Source organism: Apostichopus japonicus, chromosome 9, assembly GCF_037975245.1.
Source record: "Apostichopus japonicus isolate 1M-3 chromosome 9, ASM3797524v1, whole genome shotgun sequence".
Taxonomy (NCBI): Eukaryota; Metazoa; Echinodermata; class Holothuroidea; order Aspidochirotida; family Stichopodidae; genus Apostichopus; species Apostichopus japonicus.
This window is the reverse complement of record NC_092569.1, coordinates 15,648,838-15,675,552: the sequence shown is the minus strand read 5'-3', so window position 1 is coordinate 15,675,552 and position 26,715 is coordinate 15,648,838. Positions and strand designations below refer to the sequence as shown.

Below are 26,715 nucleotides of genomic sequence, written 5' to 3'. Positions count from 1 at the left end.
ATGTAGCTGTAAAGATGAATAGTAACCGATCAATCATGGGAAACAATGCAAAATACGGAAAATAGTGAGAAACGAAGGGAAGTAAGTGGGCCAGCTTTGAAAGCAAGGGAAACAAGGGAGAAAAGGGCAACACAGAGGAATCAAAAGAAAACGAATGATAACATAGGCAAATAAGAAAAAAAATCCAGTCCTCTGACAAAGCTGAATCGATCATAGAATTGGGGGTATCTCCTTCTCCTTCGCCTCCCGTAACAACGCTATTATCTGGAGACGGGGTAAACCTATGATTTTGCTCCACCAGTACCTGCTGAGTGGATGTATCAACAAAACAAGAGCACAGACGGTGCTAATCTCATACGCATCAACTCCTCGGTCAAACAAATAAATATGAAATATGTATAAAATATAAAAAAATATATAAATATGAATAAATATGAATATGTACTTTATTTGTTATCGGGGAAATATGAACTATGTCTTACATCCCTTCTAGCTCCATCAAAGGAGTCAAGAATAAATGGTAAAAACTACTACATGATGAGTAAATCTTAACGGTGACTCGTGTGAAATGTAATACATAATTTCTCCATTTAATACAGAATATGTCCTTTCGGAGAAGTAAACCATGCAGCTGCAATTAAGCAGGTTTTTCCGAAGTAAAGTGTACAGTCTTTTCAAATTGACATCAATTTTTGGATTTCTCATCATCGTCGTACTGGTCACGGATCATTAAGACTTTGTGAACTTGTCAAATTCCTTTCAAGATAAAGTTCAATATATTCCAGTTAACCTATTTTTCTGGTAAACTATACAATATCATTTTATCCAATAAATATCCTTCAAGTACTAATTAATAGTACACACAGATTGGTACAGATCATTGAAGACCCGAATAACATAAAGAAACAAACGAAAATAATCTTTTTTTAGAGAGTAGTGATCATTTGTATGGAAAAAATGACATGAACAAATGATATGAACAAACAATTGGGATAGAGACTCGACTTACTGCAAGTAACTACTTCCTGATATGCAGAATATATCTATTGACTTGCATTTAACATCCGGCCAAGCAATATGTATTTGTATTTTAGATCCTCTTGCAATTAGGAACTCGCGAAGAAGCCTCATTGGCTTATCAAAGCCGCAAGCTGACCGAAGTCAGTCTCTTACATTCATATTTAAATTCCATGATTATGAATTGTCATGTGTCAACAACTCTGTAACTGGACGACATACATTAATCTTGGAGTGACTCGAACCGGGGACCTTATGATTGGAAGGCACCGGCGTTAACCACTGAGCTAACACTCCACAATTTGAACCAGACTATTTGAACCAGCCTGTAGCCGTAGGAATGATAATAGCTTGTATTACAACCGTTTGAAGGTTTCTATGAGCATCCATAGGTTCGGAAGAAATGCATCAAGTCAAACAGTGTTCTAGATGTTACACAGTACGTGCATATGAGTTTACTGTATGGAAACAGTGAATACGAAAGATGTTATACAATACGAAAATCAGATCCTACATTAGGTCTTAACTTAATGGTATCATACATGTGTATTTAATGGCCTGTATAGGGTTTTCATCTCAGATATTATGTTAATAAATGTAGCCTTTAACTGATATATAACTTGCATATTCAGGTAATTTCATACTCTTTATATATGACACTAGCGATCGACGTGACTTTTACGTTAATTGCCACGTGTTTAACTTCCTCGTATTCTTGGCACCTTGACAACCGCACCAGGCATAACCAGGGTGGCAAAAAATGGCGTCCTTCCTCTACATATGGTTCTGTTGGATGATTTGTTCAGTGAAACGGTAATGAATTTCGAATGCACAAGGAATTGAGTTACTATTTGTATTACACTTTCATTATATCTTATGCACCGACGGTTAATTAATATTTCTAAGGTCTAAAGCAGTGTTATATTTGTCTGTGGTTTTTTTTTAAATTTTTTTTCTTGGGGGGGTGACGGGGGGCGGGGGATAAATTGCTACCCTATGTGATCACATAATTGCAGGTAGCATATGCCTTAACAAAGGTTTGGCAGATGTTGTTACGACAGCTTGACTTCATCAAAAGAGTGTCTTATAAATTTTCCATCTAGTTTCTTAAAACAAAAACCTTTTAAATATTTTTACCTTTTCTTTAGACTTGGTAAACTAAAGCAGTTAGGTTAATTGTTTATAAAACTGTCCCGGATGTATCGGAAAACGTAGTTTAAAGTCAATGATACCATGCTCAGAATTTAAAATAATAACACGCACTCCTTTTAAGGCATAAAACGTATCGTGGTGTTATAGTGCCATGTAGATGTCGAATGACTTCATAGCTTCCTTCTGAAATACATGTACATAACAGCTGTCGACAGAACTGTTTTTTTTTCAAAGGTTTCTCGGCACCACTGTACTAACCTTTGGTCAGTTCTCGTATGGCTCAGATGGCGTCAAATGCTCTCAGACTGCATTTCAACTCCAGCCTTCAAGAAGTAACTAGCTTTGACAATGATGAACATGTTTGGACAACTTCGTGCAGGTTTAACCTCCCTGTTTTTAATAATTTATATTTCCAGCTGTGTCTCTTCGCAAGGAGGGGTAAGTGAAAATTTATTTTCTTCTTCTTATCTTCTATAGGTTCAATCGATATTTATATCAACTTACATCGTAAAACGTCCCGTATCTATAATTTGTATGTGCATTTATATGCTTCATACTTTGTCACAAGTACATTTGCGAAATATTTATGTTCATCATTGATTCCAATCCACTCGCTTTTATAGATTAACAAGATGTAACCTATTTACAATTTAAGCTCGTAGATCAATCTCTAGATAGATCAAAAATCATTTTAATTTATTAAATTTGAAAAAAAAGTTTAAAAATATATCGTCAATTACAAGTTTCTTTGTCACCCTCAGGTAGCTTTCATCAGTTCCATAAAGTTCGCAATTTAATTTTACTTTATTAATGGTGAAAACAATGATTACAAATTAATTTCCTCTTGTGAATTTCAAATTTCTTTGTCGTTCACTGTACAATGAAGTTGATTGGAACGACACTAAAAAGACAAGTACGTTGAATGAGATCCATTGAAGAGAAGAACATAATTGCCAAAAGACGAAAAACAGAGAAGAAGTGTAACTTTGTATAAATTTATGTCAAAACATATTTTACTGCAAAACGTTCAAAAAAGGTGAAAGGGTCTCACTTATTTGCCAAGCTGATGTATACGTCTGGTGAAAACTGAAGTTTAAACTACTCAAAAAACTAGTTTGTAATTGCCTCATGTGACACTTGAAGACAAAGCTAACAGAAGTGTTGTTATTTTTGTTTTAGTTTTTTCTTGTCCCAGTACCATAATACCTTACTGAAAAGAGTCAACTACAAGACCTTTTTGTAACATATATACATTGTTTAAATCCTTGTTAGTAGAAATCACCGATTAAACAGCTGTCATGCTCTCTGCCAGTTCTTTGTTTAAAAGTATATGTAAAATATATTTTGTTAGTTCAGTTTATGAAGAATAAACCGGATTGCGAAATTCGTCTTAAAATAACGCCAATGTATTTCAGTTAATCTATTGCTCTCTTACAATATTAAATACAAACTTGATTTACTTGGTCTATAAAATGAGATATCCAGAGCCACTCGTTTACTAATGAACAATACATTTTCAATATTTCAACTGATTGTCTACGTTAAGTTTTTGTTTAAAACAGTAAATACCGAGTTCCAATTTGTTGCTTTGAAATTACAAGGTATATGGTAAAGACTTAATGGTAAAGTCGTAATAAAATTTTACTAGGAATATGTTTTTTCCTCTCCCTCCGTCAAATTTTCTAGTAGTTTACATATTTAGACTCGCTGTTTAACATTATCAATGTATAGGATATCGTAGGGTTTTAAACCGTTAAAAGAAATACGTTAAACCACTTAAAGATATTCCTCCAATTTCCATGTTTTCATGCAATCTTATTCAAAATGCTTAAATAGCCTTCTTTAACAATTTTGTGGTATTTAAATGCCCCCAAAAATGTAAGTTTCCAAACCATTATCGAATCTAGTTTAAGCAATTATTCGAAGATTGGTAGTAAATTTGCCCAAACCTCGCTGGTATTACTCAAATTAAATTACTCTTGATCAAGGAGACACTTTCTTTTTTACCAAATAAAGAAATCGATGAGATTTATTAATCATCTAAATAAAATCCTCAATGTTTCAATGTTTTCGATATAATTTTGATAGAAAATGCATTTGAAATTAAATTCGTAAATTATAAATCATCAACTGTATTTGAATCTCACTATTTTAAATACAGATACAGATTTAAAGAAAACGTGATACAGCTTCTCCATACACGTAAAAATAGTACTAGAACTCTAAAATCATTATATATGTATAGCACATTTAGTCGTTAAATTTTACAATTACTTTAAATTATCAGAATAAAGTGTAAAGACAAATAAGCAAAGTATCGTAATCATGCCTATAATATTTACAAAATGGTACAGTTTTGATCAAACATATTCGCAGTTGTTCAGTGGGTGTTGAATTTCTGCTTTTCTACTTTTCAACTTTGGTTTTTAGTATTCATTATTAATACCTTCTTTAATATGAAAAAAAATATATCTCTATTCCTATTTCTTTTACAATTATTCTAACCTTAAAACTACTACACAAATTCAATTCCTTACTGTTATCGTACTGTTTTGGTTTTTATTTGAATTCACGAAATGTAGCACAAACAGCAATTTTATGTCACATTTCTGCTAACGGTATAGGAAAAGTAACCGCAGCTTGACAAATAGATATTAACAAGTAACCTAAATTTGAATTCATGAATTGTGACGGTTACGTTTGTTCCACGATAAATTTAACGGTGATTCCAAATCGTTTGAGTTTCACTGCATATTTTTTTCTACGGTTTGGTAGACTACGAAGGTTAGAAATGACTTTTGTAAGAATACTTGATTTCTTATATTTCTTTATAATCATATAATTATAGGTTATTCAATAACTCCTATAGACTGCTGTAATTCACATAGTAAGTAACAGTAAGCAAAGAATCATTGAGTAAAAACCTAAAATATACTTATTAACAGCATAGCAAGTTTATGCTAAATTTCATTGAACGTTAACGTAAATGAAATATTGTCTGATCATTCTAAATATTGTCGATATGCTTGAGCATATGATGAAGTATGAAATCATTAATATTTATTGAAGGAAGCCATTTGAGTTTAACGGAAAGTCAGTGTTATTAATTATTGACGGAGATGAAAGTAATAAATTTACATACACTTTTATATTAACTTTATGATTTCATCAATTGAAAGATGTTACAACAAAGATTACAATAAATTGTTCTTTAAAATATGAAATTCCAGTCTGTGATGAAATGTTCAATTCATACATAGGTTTTAGATTTACAATAATACAATTTGAAAAGCCAAAGAACACTTAAGATCGCGCCGTTCAACTTGTCTGGACAATTTATGTTTATAGTAAACTGTCTAAGATGAGGACAGTTTGATGTTACAGGTATACTACTTCACTTCAAGTTATGAATAACAATCATAATTTTTTTTTTTTTTTAAATCAGAACTGTTGACAGTTTCAAAATTTCTCGTGATCATTCCACTCCTTCCCGTTCTGAAATAAGAAGGAAACAAATTCTTTGTTTTAAAAGCAAACGCTGCTCTGTTTATATTACACTAATTTGATATATATATTAATTTTCTAGTTTACCGTATCAGTGTCATGTTGGAGTTTTATTACTCAAATTAAAAACAAAAACAGCTTATTATTTTAGGGCAAAGGAGTGGAACCGGCCAAATTTAGTTAAAAGAATAGTCTACACGAAGCCGAGCTGAACCTAATCAGCTACAAATTAGGCTGAACATAAGCCTGTAAAGCCATTATTTTAAGTACAGACTATATAATTACCATGCGTTATTATCGTTATTGTTTGTAGTATCATTGGTTTCAATAAACAATAAAAACAAGAGGGTTGTGTTTTTATATTTCAGCCTCACCTTCAAAGTGACGTTCGTGATGGAAGTTCCGGTAAGTTTTCTGATATTTTATATGAAAGCCGCTTTTGAGCTGATATTGTGAAACAAAGTCGATTGTGCTCCATCTTTAATATCGTTAACAATATAGTTTATTATCTTGACTAGTCAATATTATTACCATTCATTATGTATATAATAACTCGAGCATTTTAGGAATTTCTTTTTGGTATTCTATCTGTGACAATTACAAGTATATGATTTATCTGGACGTCGAAATCGTATGTCATTTAATACTCGTTAAAATATTTTATTTGTATACAAATATAGGCTGGTGATATTGCAACGATTTTTCCTACTCTTTTCTCGATTCAAGTCGGTTGTACTATAGAGAATTTTTCGTCACTACATAGTGACAACTTTTATACTTGGCAATGTTTTTACACAATAAACCTTTTGTTTGGAAGAAAGAATCATAGAATAATCAAAACAAGTTAGACGACAAAATATACAGGCGCTTATGAAAAATACTTACAGACGAGAAAGAAAATTATTAAAATATTTACATCCAATTCGTATATCACAGTTGATGTTGGAAATGCGATGAGGGCAACGTGTTAATAAATTTCAATTGTTAACCTTTATGTTTTGATTGATATTATCTGATATATAGGTTCTCACGCACTGTGAGATATGCAATACTTTGTAAGCAGAAAAGTTGTGCGAATAAAGCAATTGCTTACGTTTATCTTGTACATTTTATACGGAGTGTCTCAACTCGTTGGGGAAATTTGATATGTTAATATGATTATTCTGATTTAGTAACAATGTCTCCTTTCAGCGTCATCTTTCTTCTTCTATCAACGTGCTGAGTATCCAAGAGACTGCCTTGAAGTGCTAAGCCAATGTTCATCTTCTAGTGTCGATGGTGTTTACGTCATCAAACCAGACGGTTATATTGAACCTTTCGAAGTATATTGTAACAACAGTCTCGGTGATGGTGGATGGACGGTACGTAGGTTTACAAACAGTGTCTTTGCCATGTAACCATACCTTTTCATATCCAAAAGATATATGGTTGTTTTGTGGTAATATAAGCAGCAGTGGAATATTGTAACACTTGTTTAGTTTATCACTGAAGAAATAAGCTAATGATTTTACTATTATATCAACAGGTCATACAGCGAAGGCACGACGCATCAATCAACTTTAATCGTTCGTGGGAAGAATATGAAAATGGGTTTGGTTTTCTCTCTCAAGAGTTTTGGCTCGGCAATGAGAAGATATCGTACATCACCAACCAGAAGAAATATCAACTTCGTATGGACCTGACTACAGCGTCCGGTTTGTCATTCTTCGTGACATATGAAACTTTTCGAATCAGTGACCGCTTCAGTCATTACAAATTAATCAGTACTGGAGAGTATACCGGAGAAGCAGGTAGGGTAGTAAACTATGCCTTTGTGTTACATTATTGAATTTCTGACGCGTTACCTTACAGTGGAGTTAGTGGAATGTGACTTCATTCTCTACCTAAGTTTCTTAGTCGTTTCAAGGAGTAATTTCCGGCGATCAGGTTTTACCTGAGCAACAATCGTGTGCCATTTAAAGAAGACTGCGACACGACTTTCGGGGACGGATAGGCTTGTTGTATTCTTTATTTTTTACACTTCTTTTCTTTCTTTTGAAACATTGAATTTACATATGTAAAGACAATTAAGGAACTATGAAGTTGAAATAACCAAGTAGAAACAGCTTTAGATTTTTCATTAGCAAGAATTTCGTAAGTAACACCATACAAGTCTTGGTGATAGGGCGGCTGGACTTTTTTTGAAAATTTTTATTGAAATTTTTAAACGTTAATCAATGAGCTAATACTCCTCACCTTTTTTTGGTATTCCTCTTCTAGATGCATACTTCCAGTGGTGTCCTACCAACAAGATTTTCAACGATTGTAAATGCGAAGGTTCATGTGCTGACCCTAGCTGCACAGTATCATGCAGTGATACACCCACATGCATTTGTCCCGATGGGTTCTTGATGGACGGCAATAAATGTATATCTAGAGAGGACTGTAGCTGTTATATACAGGAAGCAGATGGTGGTCAAGGGATAGTCCTTGCGGTAAGAGTCGCTTTTTAGCATTAGTTATCCAGGAGGTGTTCTCACTAGTCTGTGTGAGACAGATACTTTTCATCATGACATTTTCTTTTCTGATTTTGAATGGCGATATGGCGACTTGGGTACGATTAACACTGCATGACGACGTCGATGGTCGTTAGGGTATAATTCTCCATTCGGATGAATTTATGTGTCTTTTGTTCATGACGCGCAAAGCTAAAAATGATCTGTGATTACGCAACTTTAATCGTTCAAACAATTACAATTAAACTTATTTAGACCCTAATCCAAAAAATTACTAAGTAATATATTTGATTTTAGTAGTAACTTTACGTTAACATCAAACATATAGTTAGGCGGATAGAAACGATTATCAATGACCGTTTTACCCATCTACATAAAGAAAGAGCCTACCACAATGTCATAATCACACATTTTCATATCAAGTTCTATAACGGTTTCTTTCGTCACAGGAAGGTGATGAATACGTGAACCCTTCTTGTACTAAGCGATGTTCTTGCAACAGTGATCTGCTAAGCTGTGATGACACATACCAGTGCAGTCCCAATGGTAACTGTGAGGAACGACAAGGCTTATTACAGTGTTACTGTAATGCAGGATACACTGGGGACGGGGTCCAATGTGATCGGGCCACTGCATCAGACTGCCAAGCATTTATTGGAGAGAGCTCTAACAGTATTCAACTTATACAACCAGCTGGGTGGACAGACGAACCATTTCAAGTCACGTGTGACGTCATAGATGGAGGTGGTTGGTTGGTATGTATCTTTAGTTTTCATATTCAAAGATTAACCAAACTGAGTAACTGATCTTTTCTTGTCACTGATGACATTATTATTTTTTTTTGTTAAGTAATATCAGTATTTTTATCTTACTTTTAACTTTCAAAGATAAAATACATCTTAAAAACTAAACTTACTTGAAACAGTTTACAAATTGTTTGATGATAATGAGTTAGACATGAGAACATTCGTCTTAAATATTATTATTTCTGCTTGCGAACGATAGTCTGAGTGTTCATAAAGTAGAAATATTATCTAAGATGAGACTCTTTTCTCAGATCGGTGGGTTATTGGTACCAATGCTGACAAGAAAAATCTGTAAACTGAATAAGCTTTTTGAGGGTCGCAAAAAGTGGAAAAATACAATCTTGTAATGTCGCTTAATTCGTTGATTAATAGGTCTTCTTTCTTGTTTATATTCCTATAATTACAGGTTTTCCAGCGACGTGTTGACAGTAGTTTGAGTTTTTACAGATACTGGAATGAATACAGAGAGGGTTTCGGATCTGTAGACGGCAACTTCTGGCTTGGCAATGATAAACTTGCAGCATTGACGAGCCAAGGCGAATATGAGCTGAGGATTGAATTCGATTCCAAATCTGGGCAACATTACTATGCTAAGTATAGCTCCTTCAGCGTGGGCGATGTGGATACAAATTTCAGACTCAGTGTCAGTGGTTACGATTCTTCAAGTACAGTAGGTGAGTGATTCTTCTACTTCTGTTTACAAAACAGATACTTAAATTATTATATGTGTCTACTTGAAGCTGATCTGATATGAATTTACGACATAACAAACAATCCGCTAAACGGAAGTTATGGTTAGGTGCGGAACACTATCCTGTACAATTATAATTATTGTTACAATTATTCTAACTATTGTGCGAAAAAGCCAACAGTGGCTTCTTTGCTTTGATTGTCATGTGTTGGGGGGGGGGGGGGGGAGGGATTGTTGTACATGTGACTTGGTTTGAGTGGCAGACCACAACATTACCTCAAAATATTCCCACAAAATGTATCCCCTGTGCGTTTTGTCCCACCAAATTCAATATTTTCAAAATTGTTGTCGACAAAGGTATATTGTAATTACAATATCCTATCTTTTGCAGCACTTGTCAAATGGGCACTTGTCAAATACTACACGGAAAAGTTATAATAAAACAGACGCGACAAGGGCTAAATTTTGTCATCAAAATATGCTGTAGTATGTTTTGAAATGTGACACTTGCGAGCTGTTTGAGGAAAATAAGGGGCACGCTGAATCCAACAAATTTTGTTTTCCTATACACCTCGGAAAACATCTAAACAAAACTCATGACAGATTCGATCTCGGAAGCTGTTTATCAGCGTATGTGTATCGACCGATACAGCCTGTGATCCACCACTAGAGTGCAATGTATTCGTGATAATCCACAGAACTACTTTCTAACTTCAAAAACGATATTATAGGTCATTCCTAATCACGTAATATTCCGTTTAAGACTTATGGGAAGTAAAAATTGATTGAAGGTAAGCATGTATATTTAACATCTTAAAATAATATTTCCAAGTCCACATGCGAGATACCAAAAAAATTCTTTATGAATACAGTGGTAAATAATATAAAACATAATGTGGAATAGACGGAGGTATAACTATAACATCAGAATATAAACAGAAGCAACAAAGTATTATGTATAAGCGACCATTTTCCTATACTTTAATCGTTGTGATGGATGCAGGGACCTTCAGAGGTTAATATGATAAAAGTCCCATTCATAGTTTAGATCATAAAGTTTAGGTTAGAGGATCTAATCAAATAAACCCGGAAAAGAATCATAATATACAATTTTTTTAGTTGCCTTAATTATAGTTGATTGATTAATGAAAATCAAAATTGTAGACTTCACACAACTAATTTACAAGTAACAAAATTCCTTATCGTATCTTTCACGACTTTCGGTATAGATACAGCAAAATACGAAATCTTGTCATATGAATCTATGTAAGAGTAGGTTAGCGTAGTTAGAAGGGTTACGTCTATAGGGTAGGTAGGGTTGTATGTGTATAAACGCACTGGAGACATTCAAATGCTACTTTCCACCTAGTCTCAATGAGAATATGTTAATGAAATAAAAAATGGAAATAAAGCGCTGTAAACCAATAGACAACAATTTACTTTTAACCAACGTGTGATGATAAGTATAATTAATATTTTATGAAAATGTTTATTATAACCGAATGATAACATTTGGTTTGATGGCTAGTCTGAACCACTCATAAATATTGTTCAAAGGGCAGTTAACAATGTACCTATCAGGACCTTTTCCTTGCTTCCGCAGGATACGATGCAATGAACTATCACAACGGACTTCAGTTCTCTACACGTGACCGTGACAACGATGCTTAAAGTGAGAACTGGGCAAGCCATGTCAATACTCAGAGCGCATGGTGGTTCGGTAGTTCCTATCACTCTGATCTCAACGCGCCATACAGTGGCGTCGCCTATACCATTTACTGGTATAACTTCCCTGGCGGTCTTTACAACATACAGTCCACAGAAATGAAAATTCGGCCTCGCTCCTGATTTTGTTAAGATATCGAAGAATACGGACTCGCATAGCTATTTAACGCTACAGAGAAACGGTTTCAAAAAGTTGTATTATGTTTATGAGGCAACTTACGATACCAGTAAATCACCCATCAGCAACAATGTTAGGTTTTGTTTCTTGTCTCATCATAAATTGAGACCAAACGAACGTCGTTGTGCACTTTGTACCTATGATTTACTGGGAAAGCTTCATACAGGTCCATAGTAATAATAACACATGTTTGTCATCACCGAGTGTCATAACTTAAGTGTTAATCATTTATATGTATTATACGAATAAATGTGACAGTACTAAGATAATATACTTACTGTGTTGTATCTTATTTTGTTAACGATGTTTGATACGTATACCGGCTGAAGTAAGACGTACACAATGCTTCAAATCAATGTAAGGTCACAAGGTCACATAAATGCAAATATGAAGTTCATCACGCTTTTAGTATAGTAAATTTTAAAGTTCTAAACTTAAAATACAAAAAACCCTTTCTGAGAACTTAACTAGGTTTGAGTGTGATTTCTTTTTATCTCTGAATAACAAACATGCACTTAGTATTGAAAATAACTTTAAATATTTCTTTATTTGATTGTCTTCCCAATTATTTTTTTTTTATGTTTTTATTTACTTCCCAATCATCTTGACATCTGAACAAGGTACGTCTCTGAAATATGAAAACCAGGGTAAACGCAAATGGAGATGTTTTTTATTTGTATGTTTGTGTCAAGTATCTTGCTCAATGTGGGAATATTAACAAATTTAAAATTAGCACATATTATCTTTTTTATAGAACCGGGTTCGAGCCAATGACCCGAGGATTGTAAACCCTGACCTCTTCTAACTAAACTATTGATCCCGTAATTGGTGACGATAACTATATAACCATTCTTGTATAATCACTGATATAGAAAGCCCAAGTTAGAGACCACACTAGGTTTTATTTTTTGTAATTAGGAATTACACATGAATTCTTTGCTCATTCCAAATTGTTGAAAACATATATATTTTATCAGACAACTAGCTTCGGCTATTACAACCTTCTTCTTTTTTTTAAATCGAAACAATCAAATCAAATATGATGTTATATTACCTATCAATTCTTAGAATGTAATTCATACACTCACTAAATATGATATGAAGTATCATCTTGTCATTAATCTTGAATTTTTGGGCACTCAATATGTAGTAATGTTGCATTAAAAGACCCGTCTTTTATGGGTGTGGGATACATAAGGGTCATGTGCGAAACCACCCTCATTGGTGTTTGGATGTGTTGGAATGTAAAATGGTGCCGTATTTTGCAACTTTTGAAACAATGTTGAACAAGTGTCAACACTTTTTAGGTTGTAGCATACATAGGCTTACATATTACATATTTATGCACTGTACAATATTCTGTCTTTCTGTTTTTAGTCACGTTTGTGATCATATGTGTATGAGATGATGTCTGCCGTATTGTGTTTGAACATTTGATCTGTGACAGTGAACCGTATCAGACTATTTAGGGAAAAGGTACGAACATAACAACATGTTTATGTAGATGGGAGGAATGTTAGCAGTGTGTTTCTACATTTTGGCAACCACAATCAACAAGGTAGTATGGAGCTCTCGAACCATTATCGAAGTCGCCCACCAACAGATCCCGGTACTAATCTACGCTGTTGTATGAGGGTTCGCATTCAAGGACCCATTCACACACCACTCATTTATCAAATCCTAGGTGGAGGCGCTTTCTTTATTGCTAAATAAGCAGAAGGTCTTTTGCAGCCAAGTTTTATGACGTTTACATTTAGTCGTATCAGGATTAATGTGCAATAAAATTTCCTTACATTGAAGGAAAAATCTATGCCAGAAATCCGTGCCAGAAAAACATGAAAGGTTTAATATAGTACTACTGTACAGTTAACATCAGCAATCTTTCAAATTAGACCCACAAACAAAGCCAAAGTTTGAAGAAATATGTAAATCAAGCTTAAATTATCCTTGCTCCTACCCCAACCCCTTGACCGCAACCCAACCCTTTCTGCACACCAAACCATTCCCATATTCCACTAGCTGGTTAAACACATCTGGACAATTTGGATAATGAAGGAGTATATTTCGTTGACTGAATTTTCATCTAGTAAGTTTTTAACTTCAACAATAGCAAGGTCATTTGTCTAGTTGAACAGTTGATACTTTCTTACAGAAGGTGTAGAAATATTTTATTATTAAATGACAATTTGTAAATGTTATTTATTTAGGGAAGCTAGTAGGCCAACTTTGAAAACAAGGGGAACAAAAACAAATTAGTGGAATAAAGGGAAACAAGGAGAAATCAATAGTAAACAAATGTTAACAAAAGCAAACAATAAGTTTCGTTCGTTGACAAAACCTCAGGCACATGCCAAAGCTTTTAAAGTATAAAATATAGTTATTATGATTTTTTGAAGTATGACTCTTTATTTTAATTTTCAATAAATTAAGTGTTGGCGAAGAGCTTGACAGAATTGTCCTCCAAAACTAAACTTAGTACTTACCTATGCAACCCCCTATTTCCATTTCTTTAGAGATTACTTTGCTAGGAAAGCTCACGCGCACTGAGCTAAATCGATCATAGGCGACAGACCAACGCCTTACCAACGCTTAAATCTAGAGTCTGGGAAAACTTATGATTTTGCTCCATCAGTAACTGCTGAGTGAATGTATCAACAAAACAAGGCACCGGCGGTGCTTATCTTATATGTATCAGCTTTTCAGTCAAATAAATAAATATGAAACATAAATGAGCCTTTCTTTACAAGGGCATCACTGATTTACACTGCGAACATCGTCCACTGCCTGGCCGGTATGCAATGTACAGATAAATATACATGTTTAGTCATCGGGGAAATTTGAATTATCGATTAACAATCTCTTACTTCCCTTCTAGCTCCATCGAGTACTTCAAGAATAAATAGTAAACACTACTACACCATGGGAATATCTTATCGGTGACTCTTTAGAAATGTAAAATATAATTTCTCCATTTAAACGCAAGCTGTCCTATTTAGCAAGTTTTGTGTCAAAATAACTAACTGTTTCCTAAAATAAAGTGTACAGTCTATTCAGCTGGACATAATTTATGGAATTTCTCATCATCGTCGTACTGGTCACGGATCATTAAGACTTTGTAAACTTGCCAAATTCCTTTTCAAGATAAGTTTCAATATATTCCAGCTAACCTATTTTTCTGGTGAACTATACAATATCAATTTATCCATTAAATACCCTTTAAATTAATAAATTAATAGTACATAAAGAGTGATACAGATCATTGAAGCCCCGAATAACATAAATAAACATAACGAAATAATCTCTACTAGAGATTTGTGATCTGCATGGAAAAAATGACATGAACAAATGTATGAACAAACAATAAGGGTTGGAGACTCGACTTACTGCAAGTAACTTATTCCTGATATGCAGAATATATCGATGTGGATTAAACAATCCGGCAAAACAATATTTATTTGTATATTAGATCCTCCTGCAAGCAGGAACTCGCGAAGAAGCCTCATTGGCTTATCAAATCCGCAAGCTGACCGAAGTCAGTCTCTTACATTCATATTTAACGTCCGTGATTATGAATTGTCAATTGTCAACAACTCTGTAACTGGACAACATACATTAATCTTGGAGTGACTCGAACCGGGGGCCTTATGATTGGAAGGCACCGGCGTTAACCACTGAGCTAACACTCCACAATTTGAACCAGGCTATTTGAACCAGACTGTAGCCGTGGGAATGATAAATAGTTTGTTTTTTTTTACAACCGTTTGAAGGTGTCTATGAGCATCCATAGATTAGGAAGAACTGCATTAAGTCCACAGTTTCCTAGATGTCACACAGTACTTGCACGTGAGTTTACAGTATGCATGGAAACAGTGAGTACGAAAGATGTTATACAATACGAAAAATCAGATCCTACATTAGGTTTTAATTTTATGTTATCATAAAACTGTATTTTATGGCTTATGATCAACAAATGTGTAATTACTAGGCCTGTATAGGGTATTCATCTCAGATATTATGTTAATAAATGTCGCCTTAACTGATATATAACTTGTATATTCAGGTAATTTCATAACTGTTATAATTGACACTAGCGATTTACGTGAATTCTACGTTAATCGCCACGTGATTAACTTCCTCATATTCTTGGCACCTGGTAAAACGCACCAGGCATAACCAGGGTGGCCGAAAATGGCGTCCTTCCTCTACGTATGGTTCTGTTAGATAATTTGTTAAATGAAACGGTATTGAATTTCAAATGCACAAGGAATTCAGTTTAACTTTTGTCTAGCTTTTTTTCCATCGGCCATTTATTACTATTTGTATTACAATTTCATTATTTCTCATGCACCTTCGACGGTTGATTATTTTGTTCTGAGGTCTAAAACAGTGTTATATTTGTCTGTGCAGTGTTGTATGTTGTTTATTTAGTTTTGCATTAAGTTAAAACATTAGCATGGTTGTGACGGTAACACAGGGGCCGACAAGGGAGCAGAGCTCTAGTGTGGAAACCCTAAAAGATAGAGTTATATCATATCATTGATCTTACCTTATACCTTGTCTTTCAGCGGTTTTGGCAGTGATCCTATTCATGGATTATATCACATACACGTGGTTAACGATTTAATTCCTCTCTAGGATCAAAATATTACACTTAAGTTTACTATATATTTGTAGTTGATATTTTACTTTCTTAATTGAGGGTCGGATTTTCTGGTTCTTAGAAATATTAAAGAATGTGGAACTGTTACTTAATTTTCTAATAAATCTGAAGTTTTGTTTTCTGGCGACAATTAAGACATGACATGTCCCCCCCAATATTTTAGGTGGGGGGGATATAGTATCTAATATCCCCCCAATATTTGGTGGCATAGTTTTTTTTTAGCATATTTTGTATGATATCTCTAGTAATTTCAAAGTAGAAAATGCTTAGATGCAACTTACAAGGCCTGGGAAGTGCCATTTCCAGCCATCTGGGAGGCATTTTCGGCCAAAATTTTCTTTTGCGCTTCGCGCCAACTTATGGTGGCGCTACGCCTAGATAGTTTGCCTACAAGCTTTGCCTCTCCATTGGCAAATCCCTCGCAGAGGCGCCTGTCTAACCGTGTCACAATTTGTTACTATATATGACCAAAAGTAGTTTTTACTTTTTTCGAAATGAATAGCTAGACGGACCCCCCAATATTTTAGGTGGGGGTATACGGTAGTATCTAATAGTAACTAATATCCCCCCAATATTTGGTGGCATAATTTTTGTGTGTGGCTATAAATAGAAAATAACACATGCTGCATGAGGTAAATGACAGATCCACATCGATATGGGTTCACTGATTTCCATTTGGCCTGTTTCCTACAAGATTTCTAACCGCAGGCGCGTAGCCAAGGGGGGGTGGAGGGTAGACACCGCCCCCCTCGAGCATATTTTTTTGGTATTTTTTTTATGATATCTAAGTTTTATAGTAGCCGTTATAAGAGGTTTTAATATTTGTACACCAATAAATTAACTGTGTCTGAATTTTCGAAAATTCCTTGACCAACATTCTTCATCATACTTCCCTCTACTTGTGCAATTTTGACCGGTCTGTTAGGGGTTGAAGGGGGTTTTTCTATATTGGTTATCCATAGATGAAATTTTGTGCAACATTATGGATATGTTTTGAAGTGAATTTATTATTCAAATTCTGAACAAATAATGGGCTTAAAACCATGAAAAGTGGGGCTGACGGGTATTGTGGGGCGTTATGTAGAATTACCTACAAAATCAATGATCCACAGGAGATGCGATGAGGTCGAACATGATGTGTGACTTGTGACAATCTTGAAAAAGGTTATGAATGGAAAAAAAAACTATTGGGAAAAACTTGGTTCTCAGGCAAAAGTGTACATCTGGTTGGTCATTTTCAAGCCCAAGAAGTGCCATTTCCGGTGATCTGGGGGGCTATCAAAACCAGAAATTTTCTTGTACGCTGCGCGCCAACCAATGGTGGCGCTCCGCTTTGATAGTAATTCGCCTGCACCCAAGCAATATCCCCCCCCCCAATATTTGAAACAAATCGCCGCCCCTGTATGTGGTTACGTCAGCTTGACTGCTTCAAATGAGAGAGTTACAAACTGTACGGAATATTTTGTGACCCGTACTACATTTTCCATCTAATCTATCTTGTCTTAAAAAGAAACCTAGAAAAATTGTCCCCTTTTTTCTGTTTCCGTTTTGATTTGATACACTACAGCAGTTGGGTAAATTTATATAACGCTGTGCCGGATGTATCGTAAAACATAGTTTAAAGTCAATTATAGCATGGCTAAAAAGTATCTTGGTGCTATGGTGCCATGTGAATGTGGAATGACTTCATAGCTTGCTACTGAAATACATGATCACATTAACTGTCGACCGATCAATTATTTCACGGTACAGGACATCAAAGACTTCTCACAACCACTGTACTAACCTTTAGTCAATTCTGGTATGGATCAGACGGTGTCAAATGCTCTCAGACTGCATTTCAACTTGAGCCTTTAAGAAGTAACTAGCTTTGACAATGCTGAACAAGTTTGGACAACATCTTGGAGGTTTAACCTCTCTGTTTTTTATCATTTCTATTCCAAGCAGTGTCTCTGTGTGTCTTTAACCTACTTTGTATATGTTCCAGTCCGTCCGCTTTTAAAGATTAACATTATGTAACTTCTTCGCAATGAAGGCTCGTAGATCAATCTCTAGATAGATAACCAAATTTATCCCGATTTATTAACTTTAAAACAATTGTTTAACATATTGTAAATTACAAGTTTCTTTGTCAGTCTCTCTTAGTTTTAGTGTAAAACCAAACATATATTCATATAGTAAATTACGAGTTTCTTTGTCAGTCTCTCTTAGTTTTAGTGTAAAATCAAACATATATGCATATAGTGAATTTCAAGTTTCTTTGTCAATCTTTGTACAATAAACCTGATTGGAACGAATCTAAATATCAAGTACATTTGAATAAAAGAAAACATAATTATGAAAAGAAGAAAAAAGGAATATATTTTGTTAAACTTGTGTATAAACATATTTTACTGTAAATATTTAAAAGATGTTAACGAGTCACACTTATTTGCTGAGCTGATGTATAAGTCTGATGAAAACTGAAATTGAATCTACCGCAATAATCACTTCTACTTTGATTCGCAATTATATATTACATAACTTTAATCAAACCTTTAGTGATCAGCACACGATAATTAGTAGACCACTCAAACTAGTTCGTAAGACAAAGCTTACAGAAGTGTAGTTGTTTTGTTTGTTTTTTCTTGTCCCAGTACCACCATATACCTAACTGAAAAACGTCAACTTCAAGACCTGTTTTTAACATATATACATTGTTTATATCCTTGTACATAGAAACCACCGGTTAACAAGCTTTCATGCTCCCTTCAAGTTCGTTAATTAAACTATACATTTTAAACACTTCTTTAAAACGACGGCAATGGTTAGCTATTCACTGTAAACTAAATGTAACGATGTAATTGTAAAAACATCCATCACCTCCACTAAAATAATGTTATTTTATATTTCTTATGTTGATAGGGTCAGTATATAGATCATTTATGGAAAATAAAAACATGAAAGCGAAACTCGTCTTAAAATAAAGATAATGTATTCTAATTTAATCCATATCTCTCATGCAGTATTAAAGACAAACTTGATTTAGTTGGTTTGCACAATGGGATATCCAAACCCTTTCGTTTACTCATGAACCAATTTGAAATTACTCTTCAATATTTCAACTGAGAGTCAAAATTCAGATTTATTTTTAAGGCAGTAAATACCGAGTTCCAAATATGGAAGATATACTGTGTTTGTAATTACAAGGTATATGATAAAGACTTATCGTTATTACATTGTTACTAGGAATATATCTCATTCTCTCCCTCCGACAAAATTTCTAGTAGTTTACATTTACTTAGATTTGCTGCATTCACATTATCAGTGTATAGGATATCGTAATGCCCTCAAAAGAGTTGAACCTGTTTAAGATATTCCTCCAATTTCTTTTATCATAAAATCTAACACAAAGTACGTTAAGTAACCATCTATGACAAAGTTTTTATGTTTTAGTCTTTAAACGCAAACGAAAATGTAACCGTTTAACGAAAAATATTTTAAGACATTATTTTAAGATTGATCACAATGGAACGCTTTCTTCTTCTTTCAACAAATGAAGAAACCGATGAGACTTATTTAATAATTTTGTTGTTTTTAATTTATTCCAGTTGATCTATTTCTCTTATGAAATATAAAGTACAAAATTGAATTAGTTGTTCCATAAAATGGGATACCCAAAGCCACTCGTTTACTCATTAACCATATTTTGAAATTACTCTTCAATATTTCAACTGATAGTCAATCATGTAAAATAAACTTTGTTGCTTGAGATAACGAGGTAAATCCTAGAGACTATCGTAATAACATTTTTACTAGGAATATCTTATCCTTGGTAATTTACATTTATTCAGAGTGCTGCTTTTACAGTCTCAGTGTATATGATATCGTAAGGTTCAAAACCAAGAGCATAAGTTGAACGACTTCAAGATATTCCACCAATTTCCATTTTCATGAATTCATAAACAAAGTCTTAATGTAGCCATCGAAGATAATCTTCTATGTTGCAGTCTTTAACCGCAAACTAAATTGTAAGATTCCAATCCGTCAACTGAAAATATTATTTGAAGATTAGTGAAGATATTACTGAAAATATCATTTGAAGATTAGTACTTAATTTGTCCAAACCTCGCTGCTATTACTCAAATTAAATTAATCTTAATCATGATCAGACATTTACTTCTTCGTATATCAAATTAAGAAACTTATGAGACTTAATAATCATTTTGGTAACAACATCAATTGTTCAATGCCCGAGAGATAATTTTGATCGTAAATGCATTTGAAATCAAATTTGTAAATTCAAAACTAATCAACTGCATTTTTCTGTTACTATTGGAAATACATTTTTTTTAGAACAATTCAACGTTTAGTTGGCTATTTGGATTTAAGACTTGTCGAAAAATGCTGTTTCAGCCAACGTATAAGGCAGCGGTCTGTTTCTTAACTTCTTCAGAAAATGTTCAAAATAACCATTCATATTTTTATTAAATCTTTTTCCTAACAACACAAGGCTAACAGCTGCATAGCTGTAACTGATTTTCGAAAACAGATAACTAATTGGTTTTATTGCTACTCCATAGACGTATACACCTTATAAGAACTTTAAAACCATTATATGTGTATGGAAAAATTAATCATTATATTTTACAATGACTTTAAATTTACAGGATAAAATGTAAAGACAAATATGCAAAGTACCGTTTTTATCCCTATACTATTAACAAGATGATACAGTTTTGATAACATATAAGCATTTTTTACGCATTTGTTCAGTGGGTGTTGAATTCTGAACGAATCTTTTTAATATTCATCATTAATAACTTCCTTTGGATAAAAAAAAAACAAATGTCCCAACTACTCTACAAATTCGGTTCCTTTCCGTTATCATACTGTTTTAATTTTTATTAAAAATCATCAAATGTAGCACAAACAACAAATATATGTCACATTTCGGCTAAGTCATACTAAATTTGAATTTATAAATTGTGACGGTTACGTTTGTTCTACGAAAAATATAACGGTGATTTCAAATTGTTTCAGTTTCACCGAATATTATTTCTACAGTTTGGAAGACTAAGAGGGTTAGAAATGACTTTTGTAAGAATACTTGATTTCTTATATTTCTTTATGATAAAATAATCATAGGTAACACAATAACTCCTATAGACTGCTGTAATTCGCATAGTAAGTAACAGTAAGCAAAGAATTATTGACAGTAGCGAATAATTTAAAAAACCTAAAGTTTACTTGTTAACAGCATAGCAAGTTTATGCTAAATTTTATTGAACGTTAACGTAAATGAAATATTGTCGGATCATTCTAAGTATTGTAGATATGCTTGAGCATTTGTTGAAGTATGAAATCAAATGTCATTTATATTTATTGAAGGAAGCCGTTTGGTTTAACAGAGATTCAGTTTTATTAATAATTGGCGGAGATGACAGTAACAAATTTACATAAACGTTTTATATTGACTTGATGATTTCATAGATTGAAAGATGTTACAACAAGAGATTACAATAAACTGCTCTTAAAAGAGTGAATGAACTAGATTTACAATAATACAATTTTAGAAGCGTCATAACACTTTAAGATCGCGCCGTTCAACTTGTCTGGACAATTTATGTTTACAGTAAACTGTTTAAGATGAGGACAGTTTGATGTTACAGGTATACTACTTCCCTTCAAGTTATGAATAACAATCATAATTGATTTTTTTTTAAGAATCAGAACTGTTGACAGTTTCAAAATTTCTCGTGATCATTCCACTCCTTCCCCTTCTGAAATAAGGAGGAAACAAATTCTTTGTTTTAAAACAAATGCTGCTCTGTTTATATCACACTAATTTGACATATTAATTTTCAAGTTTACCGTATCGGTGTCATGTGGGAGTTTTTATTACTCAAATTAAAGACAAAAACAACTTATTATTTTAAGGAAAAGGAGTGGAACCGGCCAAATTTAGTTAAAAGAATAGTCTACACGAAGCCAAGCTTAACCTAATCAGCTACACATTAGGCTGAACATAAGCCTGTAAAGCCGTTATTTTAAGTACAGACTATATAATTACCATGCGTTATTATCGTTATTGTTTGTAGTATCATTGGTTTCAATAAACAATAAAAACAAGAGGGTTGTGTTTTATATTTCAGCCTCACCTTCAAAGTGACGCTCGTGATGAAAGTTCAGGTAAGTTTTCTGTTAATTTATATGAAAGCGGCTTTTGAGCTGATATTGTTAAACATTGTCGATTGTGCTCCATCTTTAAAATCAATAACGACATAGTTTATTATCTTGACAAGTCAAAATTATCACCATTCATTATGTATAAAATTACTCAAGAATTTTAGGAATTCTAACTGTGAAAACTACCATTATTGATTTATCTGGACGTCGAAATCTTATGTCATTTAATACTCTTTAAAAGTTTTTTTTTTTTTGGGGGGGGGGAATTGAGGCGGTTGATGTAGCATCGATTTTTTCCCCATGCTTTTCTCGATTCGTGTCGGTAATACATTTGAGCTTTTTTTTTCGTCACCCCATAGTGACAAGTTTTATACTTGGCAGTGATTTAACACAATGGACCTTTTGTTTGGAAGAAATATGTAACATCATCGAAAAACCAACACAAGTTAAAAAGCAAAATATACAGCGCTAATGAAATATACTTACAAACGAGAAAGCTAATTTTAAAAATATTTACATCCAATTCGTATGTTAGGAAATGCGATGATGGCAACGTGTTTATCAAATTTGAATTTCTAACCTTTATGTTTTGATTTATATTATCTGATATTTATTGGTTCTCAGGCACTGTGAAATATTCAATATTTGTAAAGCAGAAAAATTGTGCAAACAAAGCACTAGCTTACCTTCTTCTTGCACATTTTATGTGATGTCTGTTAACTAGTCGGTGAAAAGTTTGATATGTTCATATCATTATTCTGATTTAGTGTCTCCTTTCAGCGTCATCTTTCTTCTTCTATCAACGTGCTGAGTATCCAAGAGACTGCCTTGAAGTACTAAGCCAATGTTCATCTTCTAGTGTCGATGGAGTTTACGTCATCAAACCAGACGGTTATATTGAACCTTTCGAAGTATATTGTAACAACAGTCTCGGTGATGGTGGATGGACGGTACGTAGGTTTACAAACATTGTCTTTGCCATGTTACAATACCTTTTCATATCCCAATGATCAAAGGTTGTTTAGTGGGTTTATAGCAGCAGTGGAATATTGTAACACTTTTTTAGTTGATCCCTGAATAAATAAGCTAATTTTACTATGATATCAACAGGTCATACAGCGAAGGCACGACGCATCAATCAACTTTAATCGTTCGTGGGAAGAATATGAAAATGGGTTTGGTTTTCTCTCTCAAGAGTTTTGGCTCGGCAATGAGAAGATATCGTACATCACCAACCAGAAAAAAGTATCAACTTCGTATGGACCTGACTACAGCGTCCGGCTTGTCATTCTTCGTGACGTATGAAACCTTTCGAATCAGTGACCGCTTCAGTCATTACAAATTAATCAGTACTGGAGAGTATACCGGAGAAGCAGGTAGGTAGTAAACTATGCCTTCGTGTTACATTATTGAATTTCTGACGCGTTACCTGACAGTGGTGTTAGTGGAATGTGACTTCATTCTATACCGAAGTATGTTTGTCGTTTCAATGAGTAAGTTCCGGCGACTAGGTTTTTCCTGAGATACCATCATGTGCCATTTAAAGAAGACACGACTTTCGGGGAGGAATGAGCTTGTTTATTCTTTGTTGTTTTTACACTTCTTTTCGTTCTTTTGAAACATTGAAGTTACAAATGTCAAGACAATTAAGGAACTATGAAGTTGAAATAACCAAGTAGAAACAGCTTTAGATTTTTCATTAGCAAGAATTTCGTAAGTAACACTATACAAGGGCGGCTGGAATTGAAATTTTTAAATCGTTAACCAATGAGCTAATACTCCACAACTTTTCTTGGTATTCCTCTTCCAGATACATACTTTCAGTGGTGTCCTACCAGCAAGACTTTCAACGATTGTAAATGTGAAGGTTCATGTGCTGACCCTAGCTGCACAGTATCATGCAGTGATACACCCACATGCGTTTGTCCCGATGGGTTCTTGATGGACGGCAATAAATGTATATCTAGAGATGACTGTGGCTGTTATATACAGGAAGCAGATGGTGGTCAAGGGATGGTCCTTGCGGTAAGAGTCGCTTTTTAGCATTAGTTTTTCAGGAGGTGGTCTCACTATTCTGTGTGAGACAGATAAATTCATCAGTACCTTTTCTTTTCTGATTTTGAACAGCGACATGGCGAATGGGTTCAACGATTCACTGTATGTAGCTTTTTGACTTTTAACTCTCGAACTTTAGAACGCGAGCGATTACTCGTTTCGATTAGCACTGCATGCAGATATCAAATGTCCTAATCACATATAATATCTTAATACCAAGTTCATTAACGGTCGTTTCTTTCGTCACAGGAAGATGATGTATACGTGAACCCTTCTTGTACTAAGCGATGTTCTTGCAACATCGGTCTGCTAAGCTGTGACGATACATACCAGTGCAGTCCCGATGGTAACTGTGAGGAACGACAAGGCATATTACAGTGTTACTGTAACACAGGGTACACGGGCGATGGAGTCCAGTGTACTCAATCCACTTCCGTCGACTGTGGTAGATTTAGAGGAGCAACATCGGATAGTATCCAAAATATACAACCAGCTGGGTGGACAAAGGTGCCATTTGAGGTCGTGTGCGATGACACAGATGGAGGTGGTTGGTTGGTATGTATCTTTTTTATTTTCAAATTCAAAGATTGACAAAAGAAAAAACCGTTTTGTCACTAATGACATTATTTTTTGTTGTTAATTACTATTAGGTTAATTTGTTACTTTTAACTTTATATAAAAGACATCTTAAATAAATTTGCCAATTTGAAACAGTTTACAGATTGGTTGATTGAAAACTGTATGACAAGAAAACATCTGTCTAAAGTGTTTTTATTTTTGCACGCGAACGTTCATCTTAGTGTATTTAAAATAAAATTATTGTTATCTAACATGAGACTCTTTTTTCAGATCCATGGGTTATTAGTAACAATGAATACAAGAAAAAGAAATAAACTGAACGAGGGTATCAAAACGTGGACAGATACAAGCATCTTGAAATGTAGTTTAAGTCATTGATTACTGAGTCCTTTCTTGTTTGTACTCATATAATTACAGGTTTTCCATCGACGTGTTGACAGTAGCTTGAGTTTTTACAGAGTTTGGAGCGAGTACAGAGAGGGTTTCGGAACTGTCGACGGCAATTTCTGGCTTGGCAACGATAAACTTGCAGCATTGACGAGCCAAGGCGAATATGAGCTGAGGATTGAACTTGAATCGAAATCTGGGCAACATTACTATGCTAAGTGCGTGGGTGATGTGGATACTAATTTCAGACTCAGTGTCAGTGGTTACGATTCTTCTAGTACAGTAGGTGAGTGAATCTTCTACTCCTACTGTTTCCCAACCAGATCCTAAGACATGTTATATGTGTCTACTTGAAGCCGGTCTGATATCAATTTACGACATAACAAACAATCCATCAATAGGAAGTTATGGTTAAGTGTGGAACACTATCCTGTACAATTCTAATTATTGTTACCTGTGCGAACAAGCCCAGTGGAAAGGGTTGAACATGTCACTTGGTTTGAGTGGCAGACCTTAACATTACCTCAAAATATTCCCATAACAAAATGGATCATCTGTACATTCTGTACCACCAAATCTAATATTTGTATCATCGTTGTCGACAAGGGTACAATTTACTTACAATTTCTTTACTTACAATCTTTACAGCAAAGGCCAAAGTAACAAAAAGGACATAGAGTTAGTAACACATACGTGACAATGGGTGATTCGGATCATCAAATAGTTCTTTATGAAAACTAACACGTTCGAAATTTCTGAGAAAACAATGAATCTGGTAAATGTTGTTTCTTAATACACCTCGAAAGTCGTCTCGGATATATCTATGAAGGGATACTATTCTCGGAGCCTGTTTGTCATCGTATATGTCGGTCCACTACTAGAGTTCATTGTATTCGTGATAAACCATAGAATTTCTTTCTAGCTTCAAAATTAATATCAAGTGTCTTCTTAATAATGTGATATTGCGTTAATGACTTTTGTGAAATAAATATGACATAAGAATGTTTTCTCTAAGTTTTAGAGACATTAATTAATTCGTTCTAGTCCACATGCGAGATGAACTATAATTGCTCTACGAATACAGTGATAAATAATATGGTAACTACTGAGAAGTAGAAGGTCATATACTTCAAATATTACAGGGTTACCCCCAGAATATGAACAGAGGCAACAAAGCAATGCCTGCCTCATACACATCGTATATAAACGACTAAACTGTAGACATGGGTTATATGGATAAAAGGGGTCGTGAGAGATTATTAGTTTATGATAAAAATCGCATTCATCATGCGTATACA

General features: G+C 34.1%; 1 protein-coding gene across 3 annotated transcripts in view; it reads left to right on the top strand.

Annotated features, from left to right (window-relative positions):
- The window catches only part of LOC139972919 (techylectin-5B-like), a 40,409-nt gene that overhangs the window by 12,386 nt on the left and 1,308 nt on the right, over window positions 1–26,715 (top strand). Inside the window, exons 1-8 of one of the 3 annotated variants that reach the window (XM_071979232.1) lie at window positions 2,449–2,607; window positions 6,042–6,078; window positions 6,865–7,034; window positions 7,199–7,463; window positions 7,933–8,147; window positions 8,618–8,923; window positions 9,381–9,648; window positions 11,269–11,771. In XM_071979232.1, the coding sequence (XP_071835333.1) occupies window positions 2,518–2,607; window positions 6,042–6,078; window positions 6,865–7,034; window positions 7,199–7,463; window positions 7,933–8,147; window positions 8,618–8,923; window positions 9,381–9,648; window positions 11,269–11,336 (1,419 nt within the window). In that variant the 5' untranslated portion in view covers window positions 2,449–2,517 and the 3' untranslated portion in view covers window positions 11,337–11,771. Of the gene's footprint in view, window positions 1–2,448; window positions 2,608–6,041; window positions 6,079–6,864; window positions 7,035–7,198; window positions 7,464–7,932; window positions 8,148–8,617; window positions 8,924–9,380; window positions 9,649–11,268; window positions 11,772–22,358; window positions 22,400–23,176; window positions 23,347–23,506; window positions 23,773–24,206; window positions 24,422–24,700; window positions 25,007–25,447; window positions 25,704–26,715 lie in introns of those variants that run through there. The other 2 variants (XM_071979230.1, XM_071979233.1) reach the window with 2 other exon arrangements.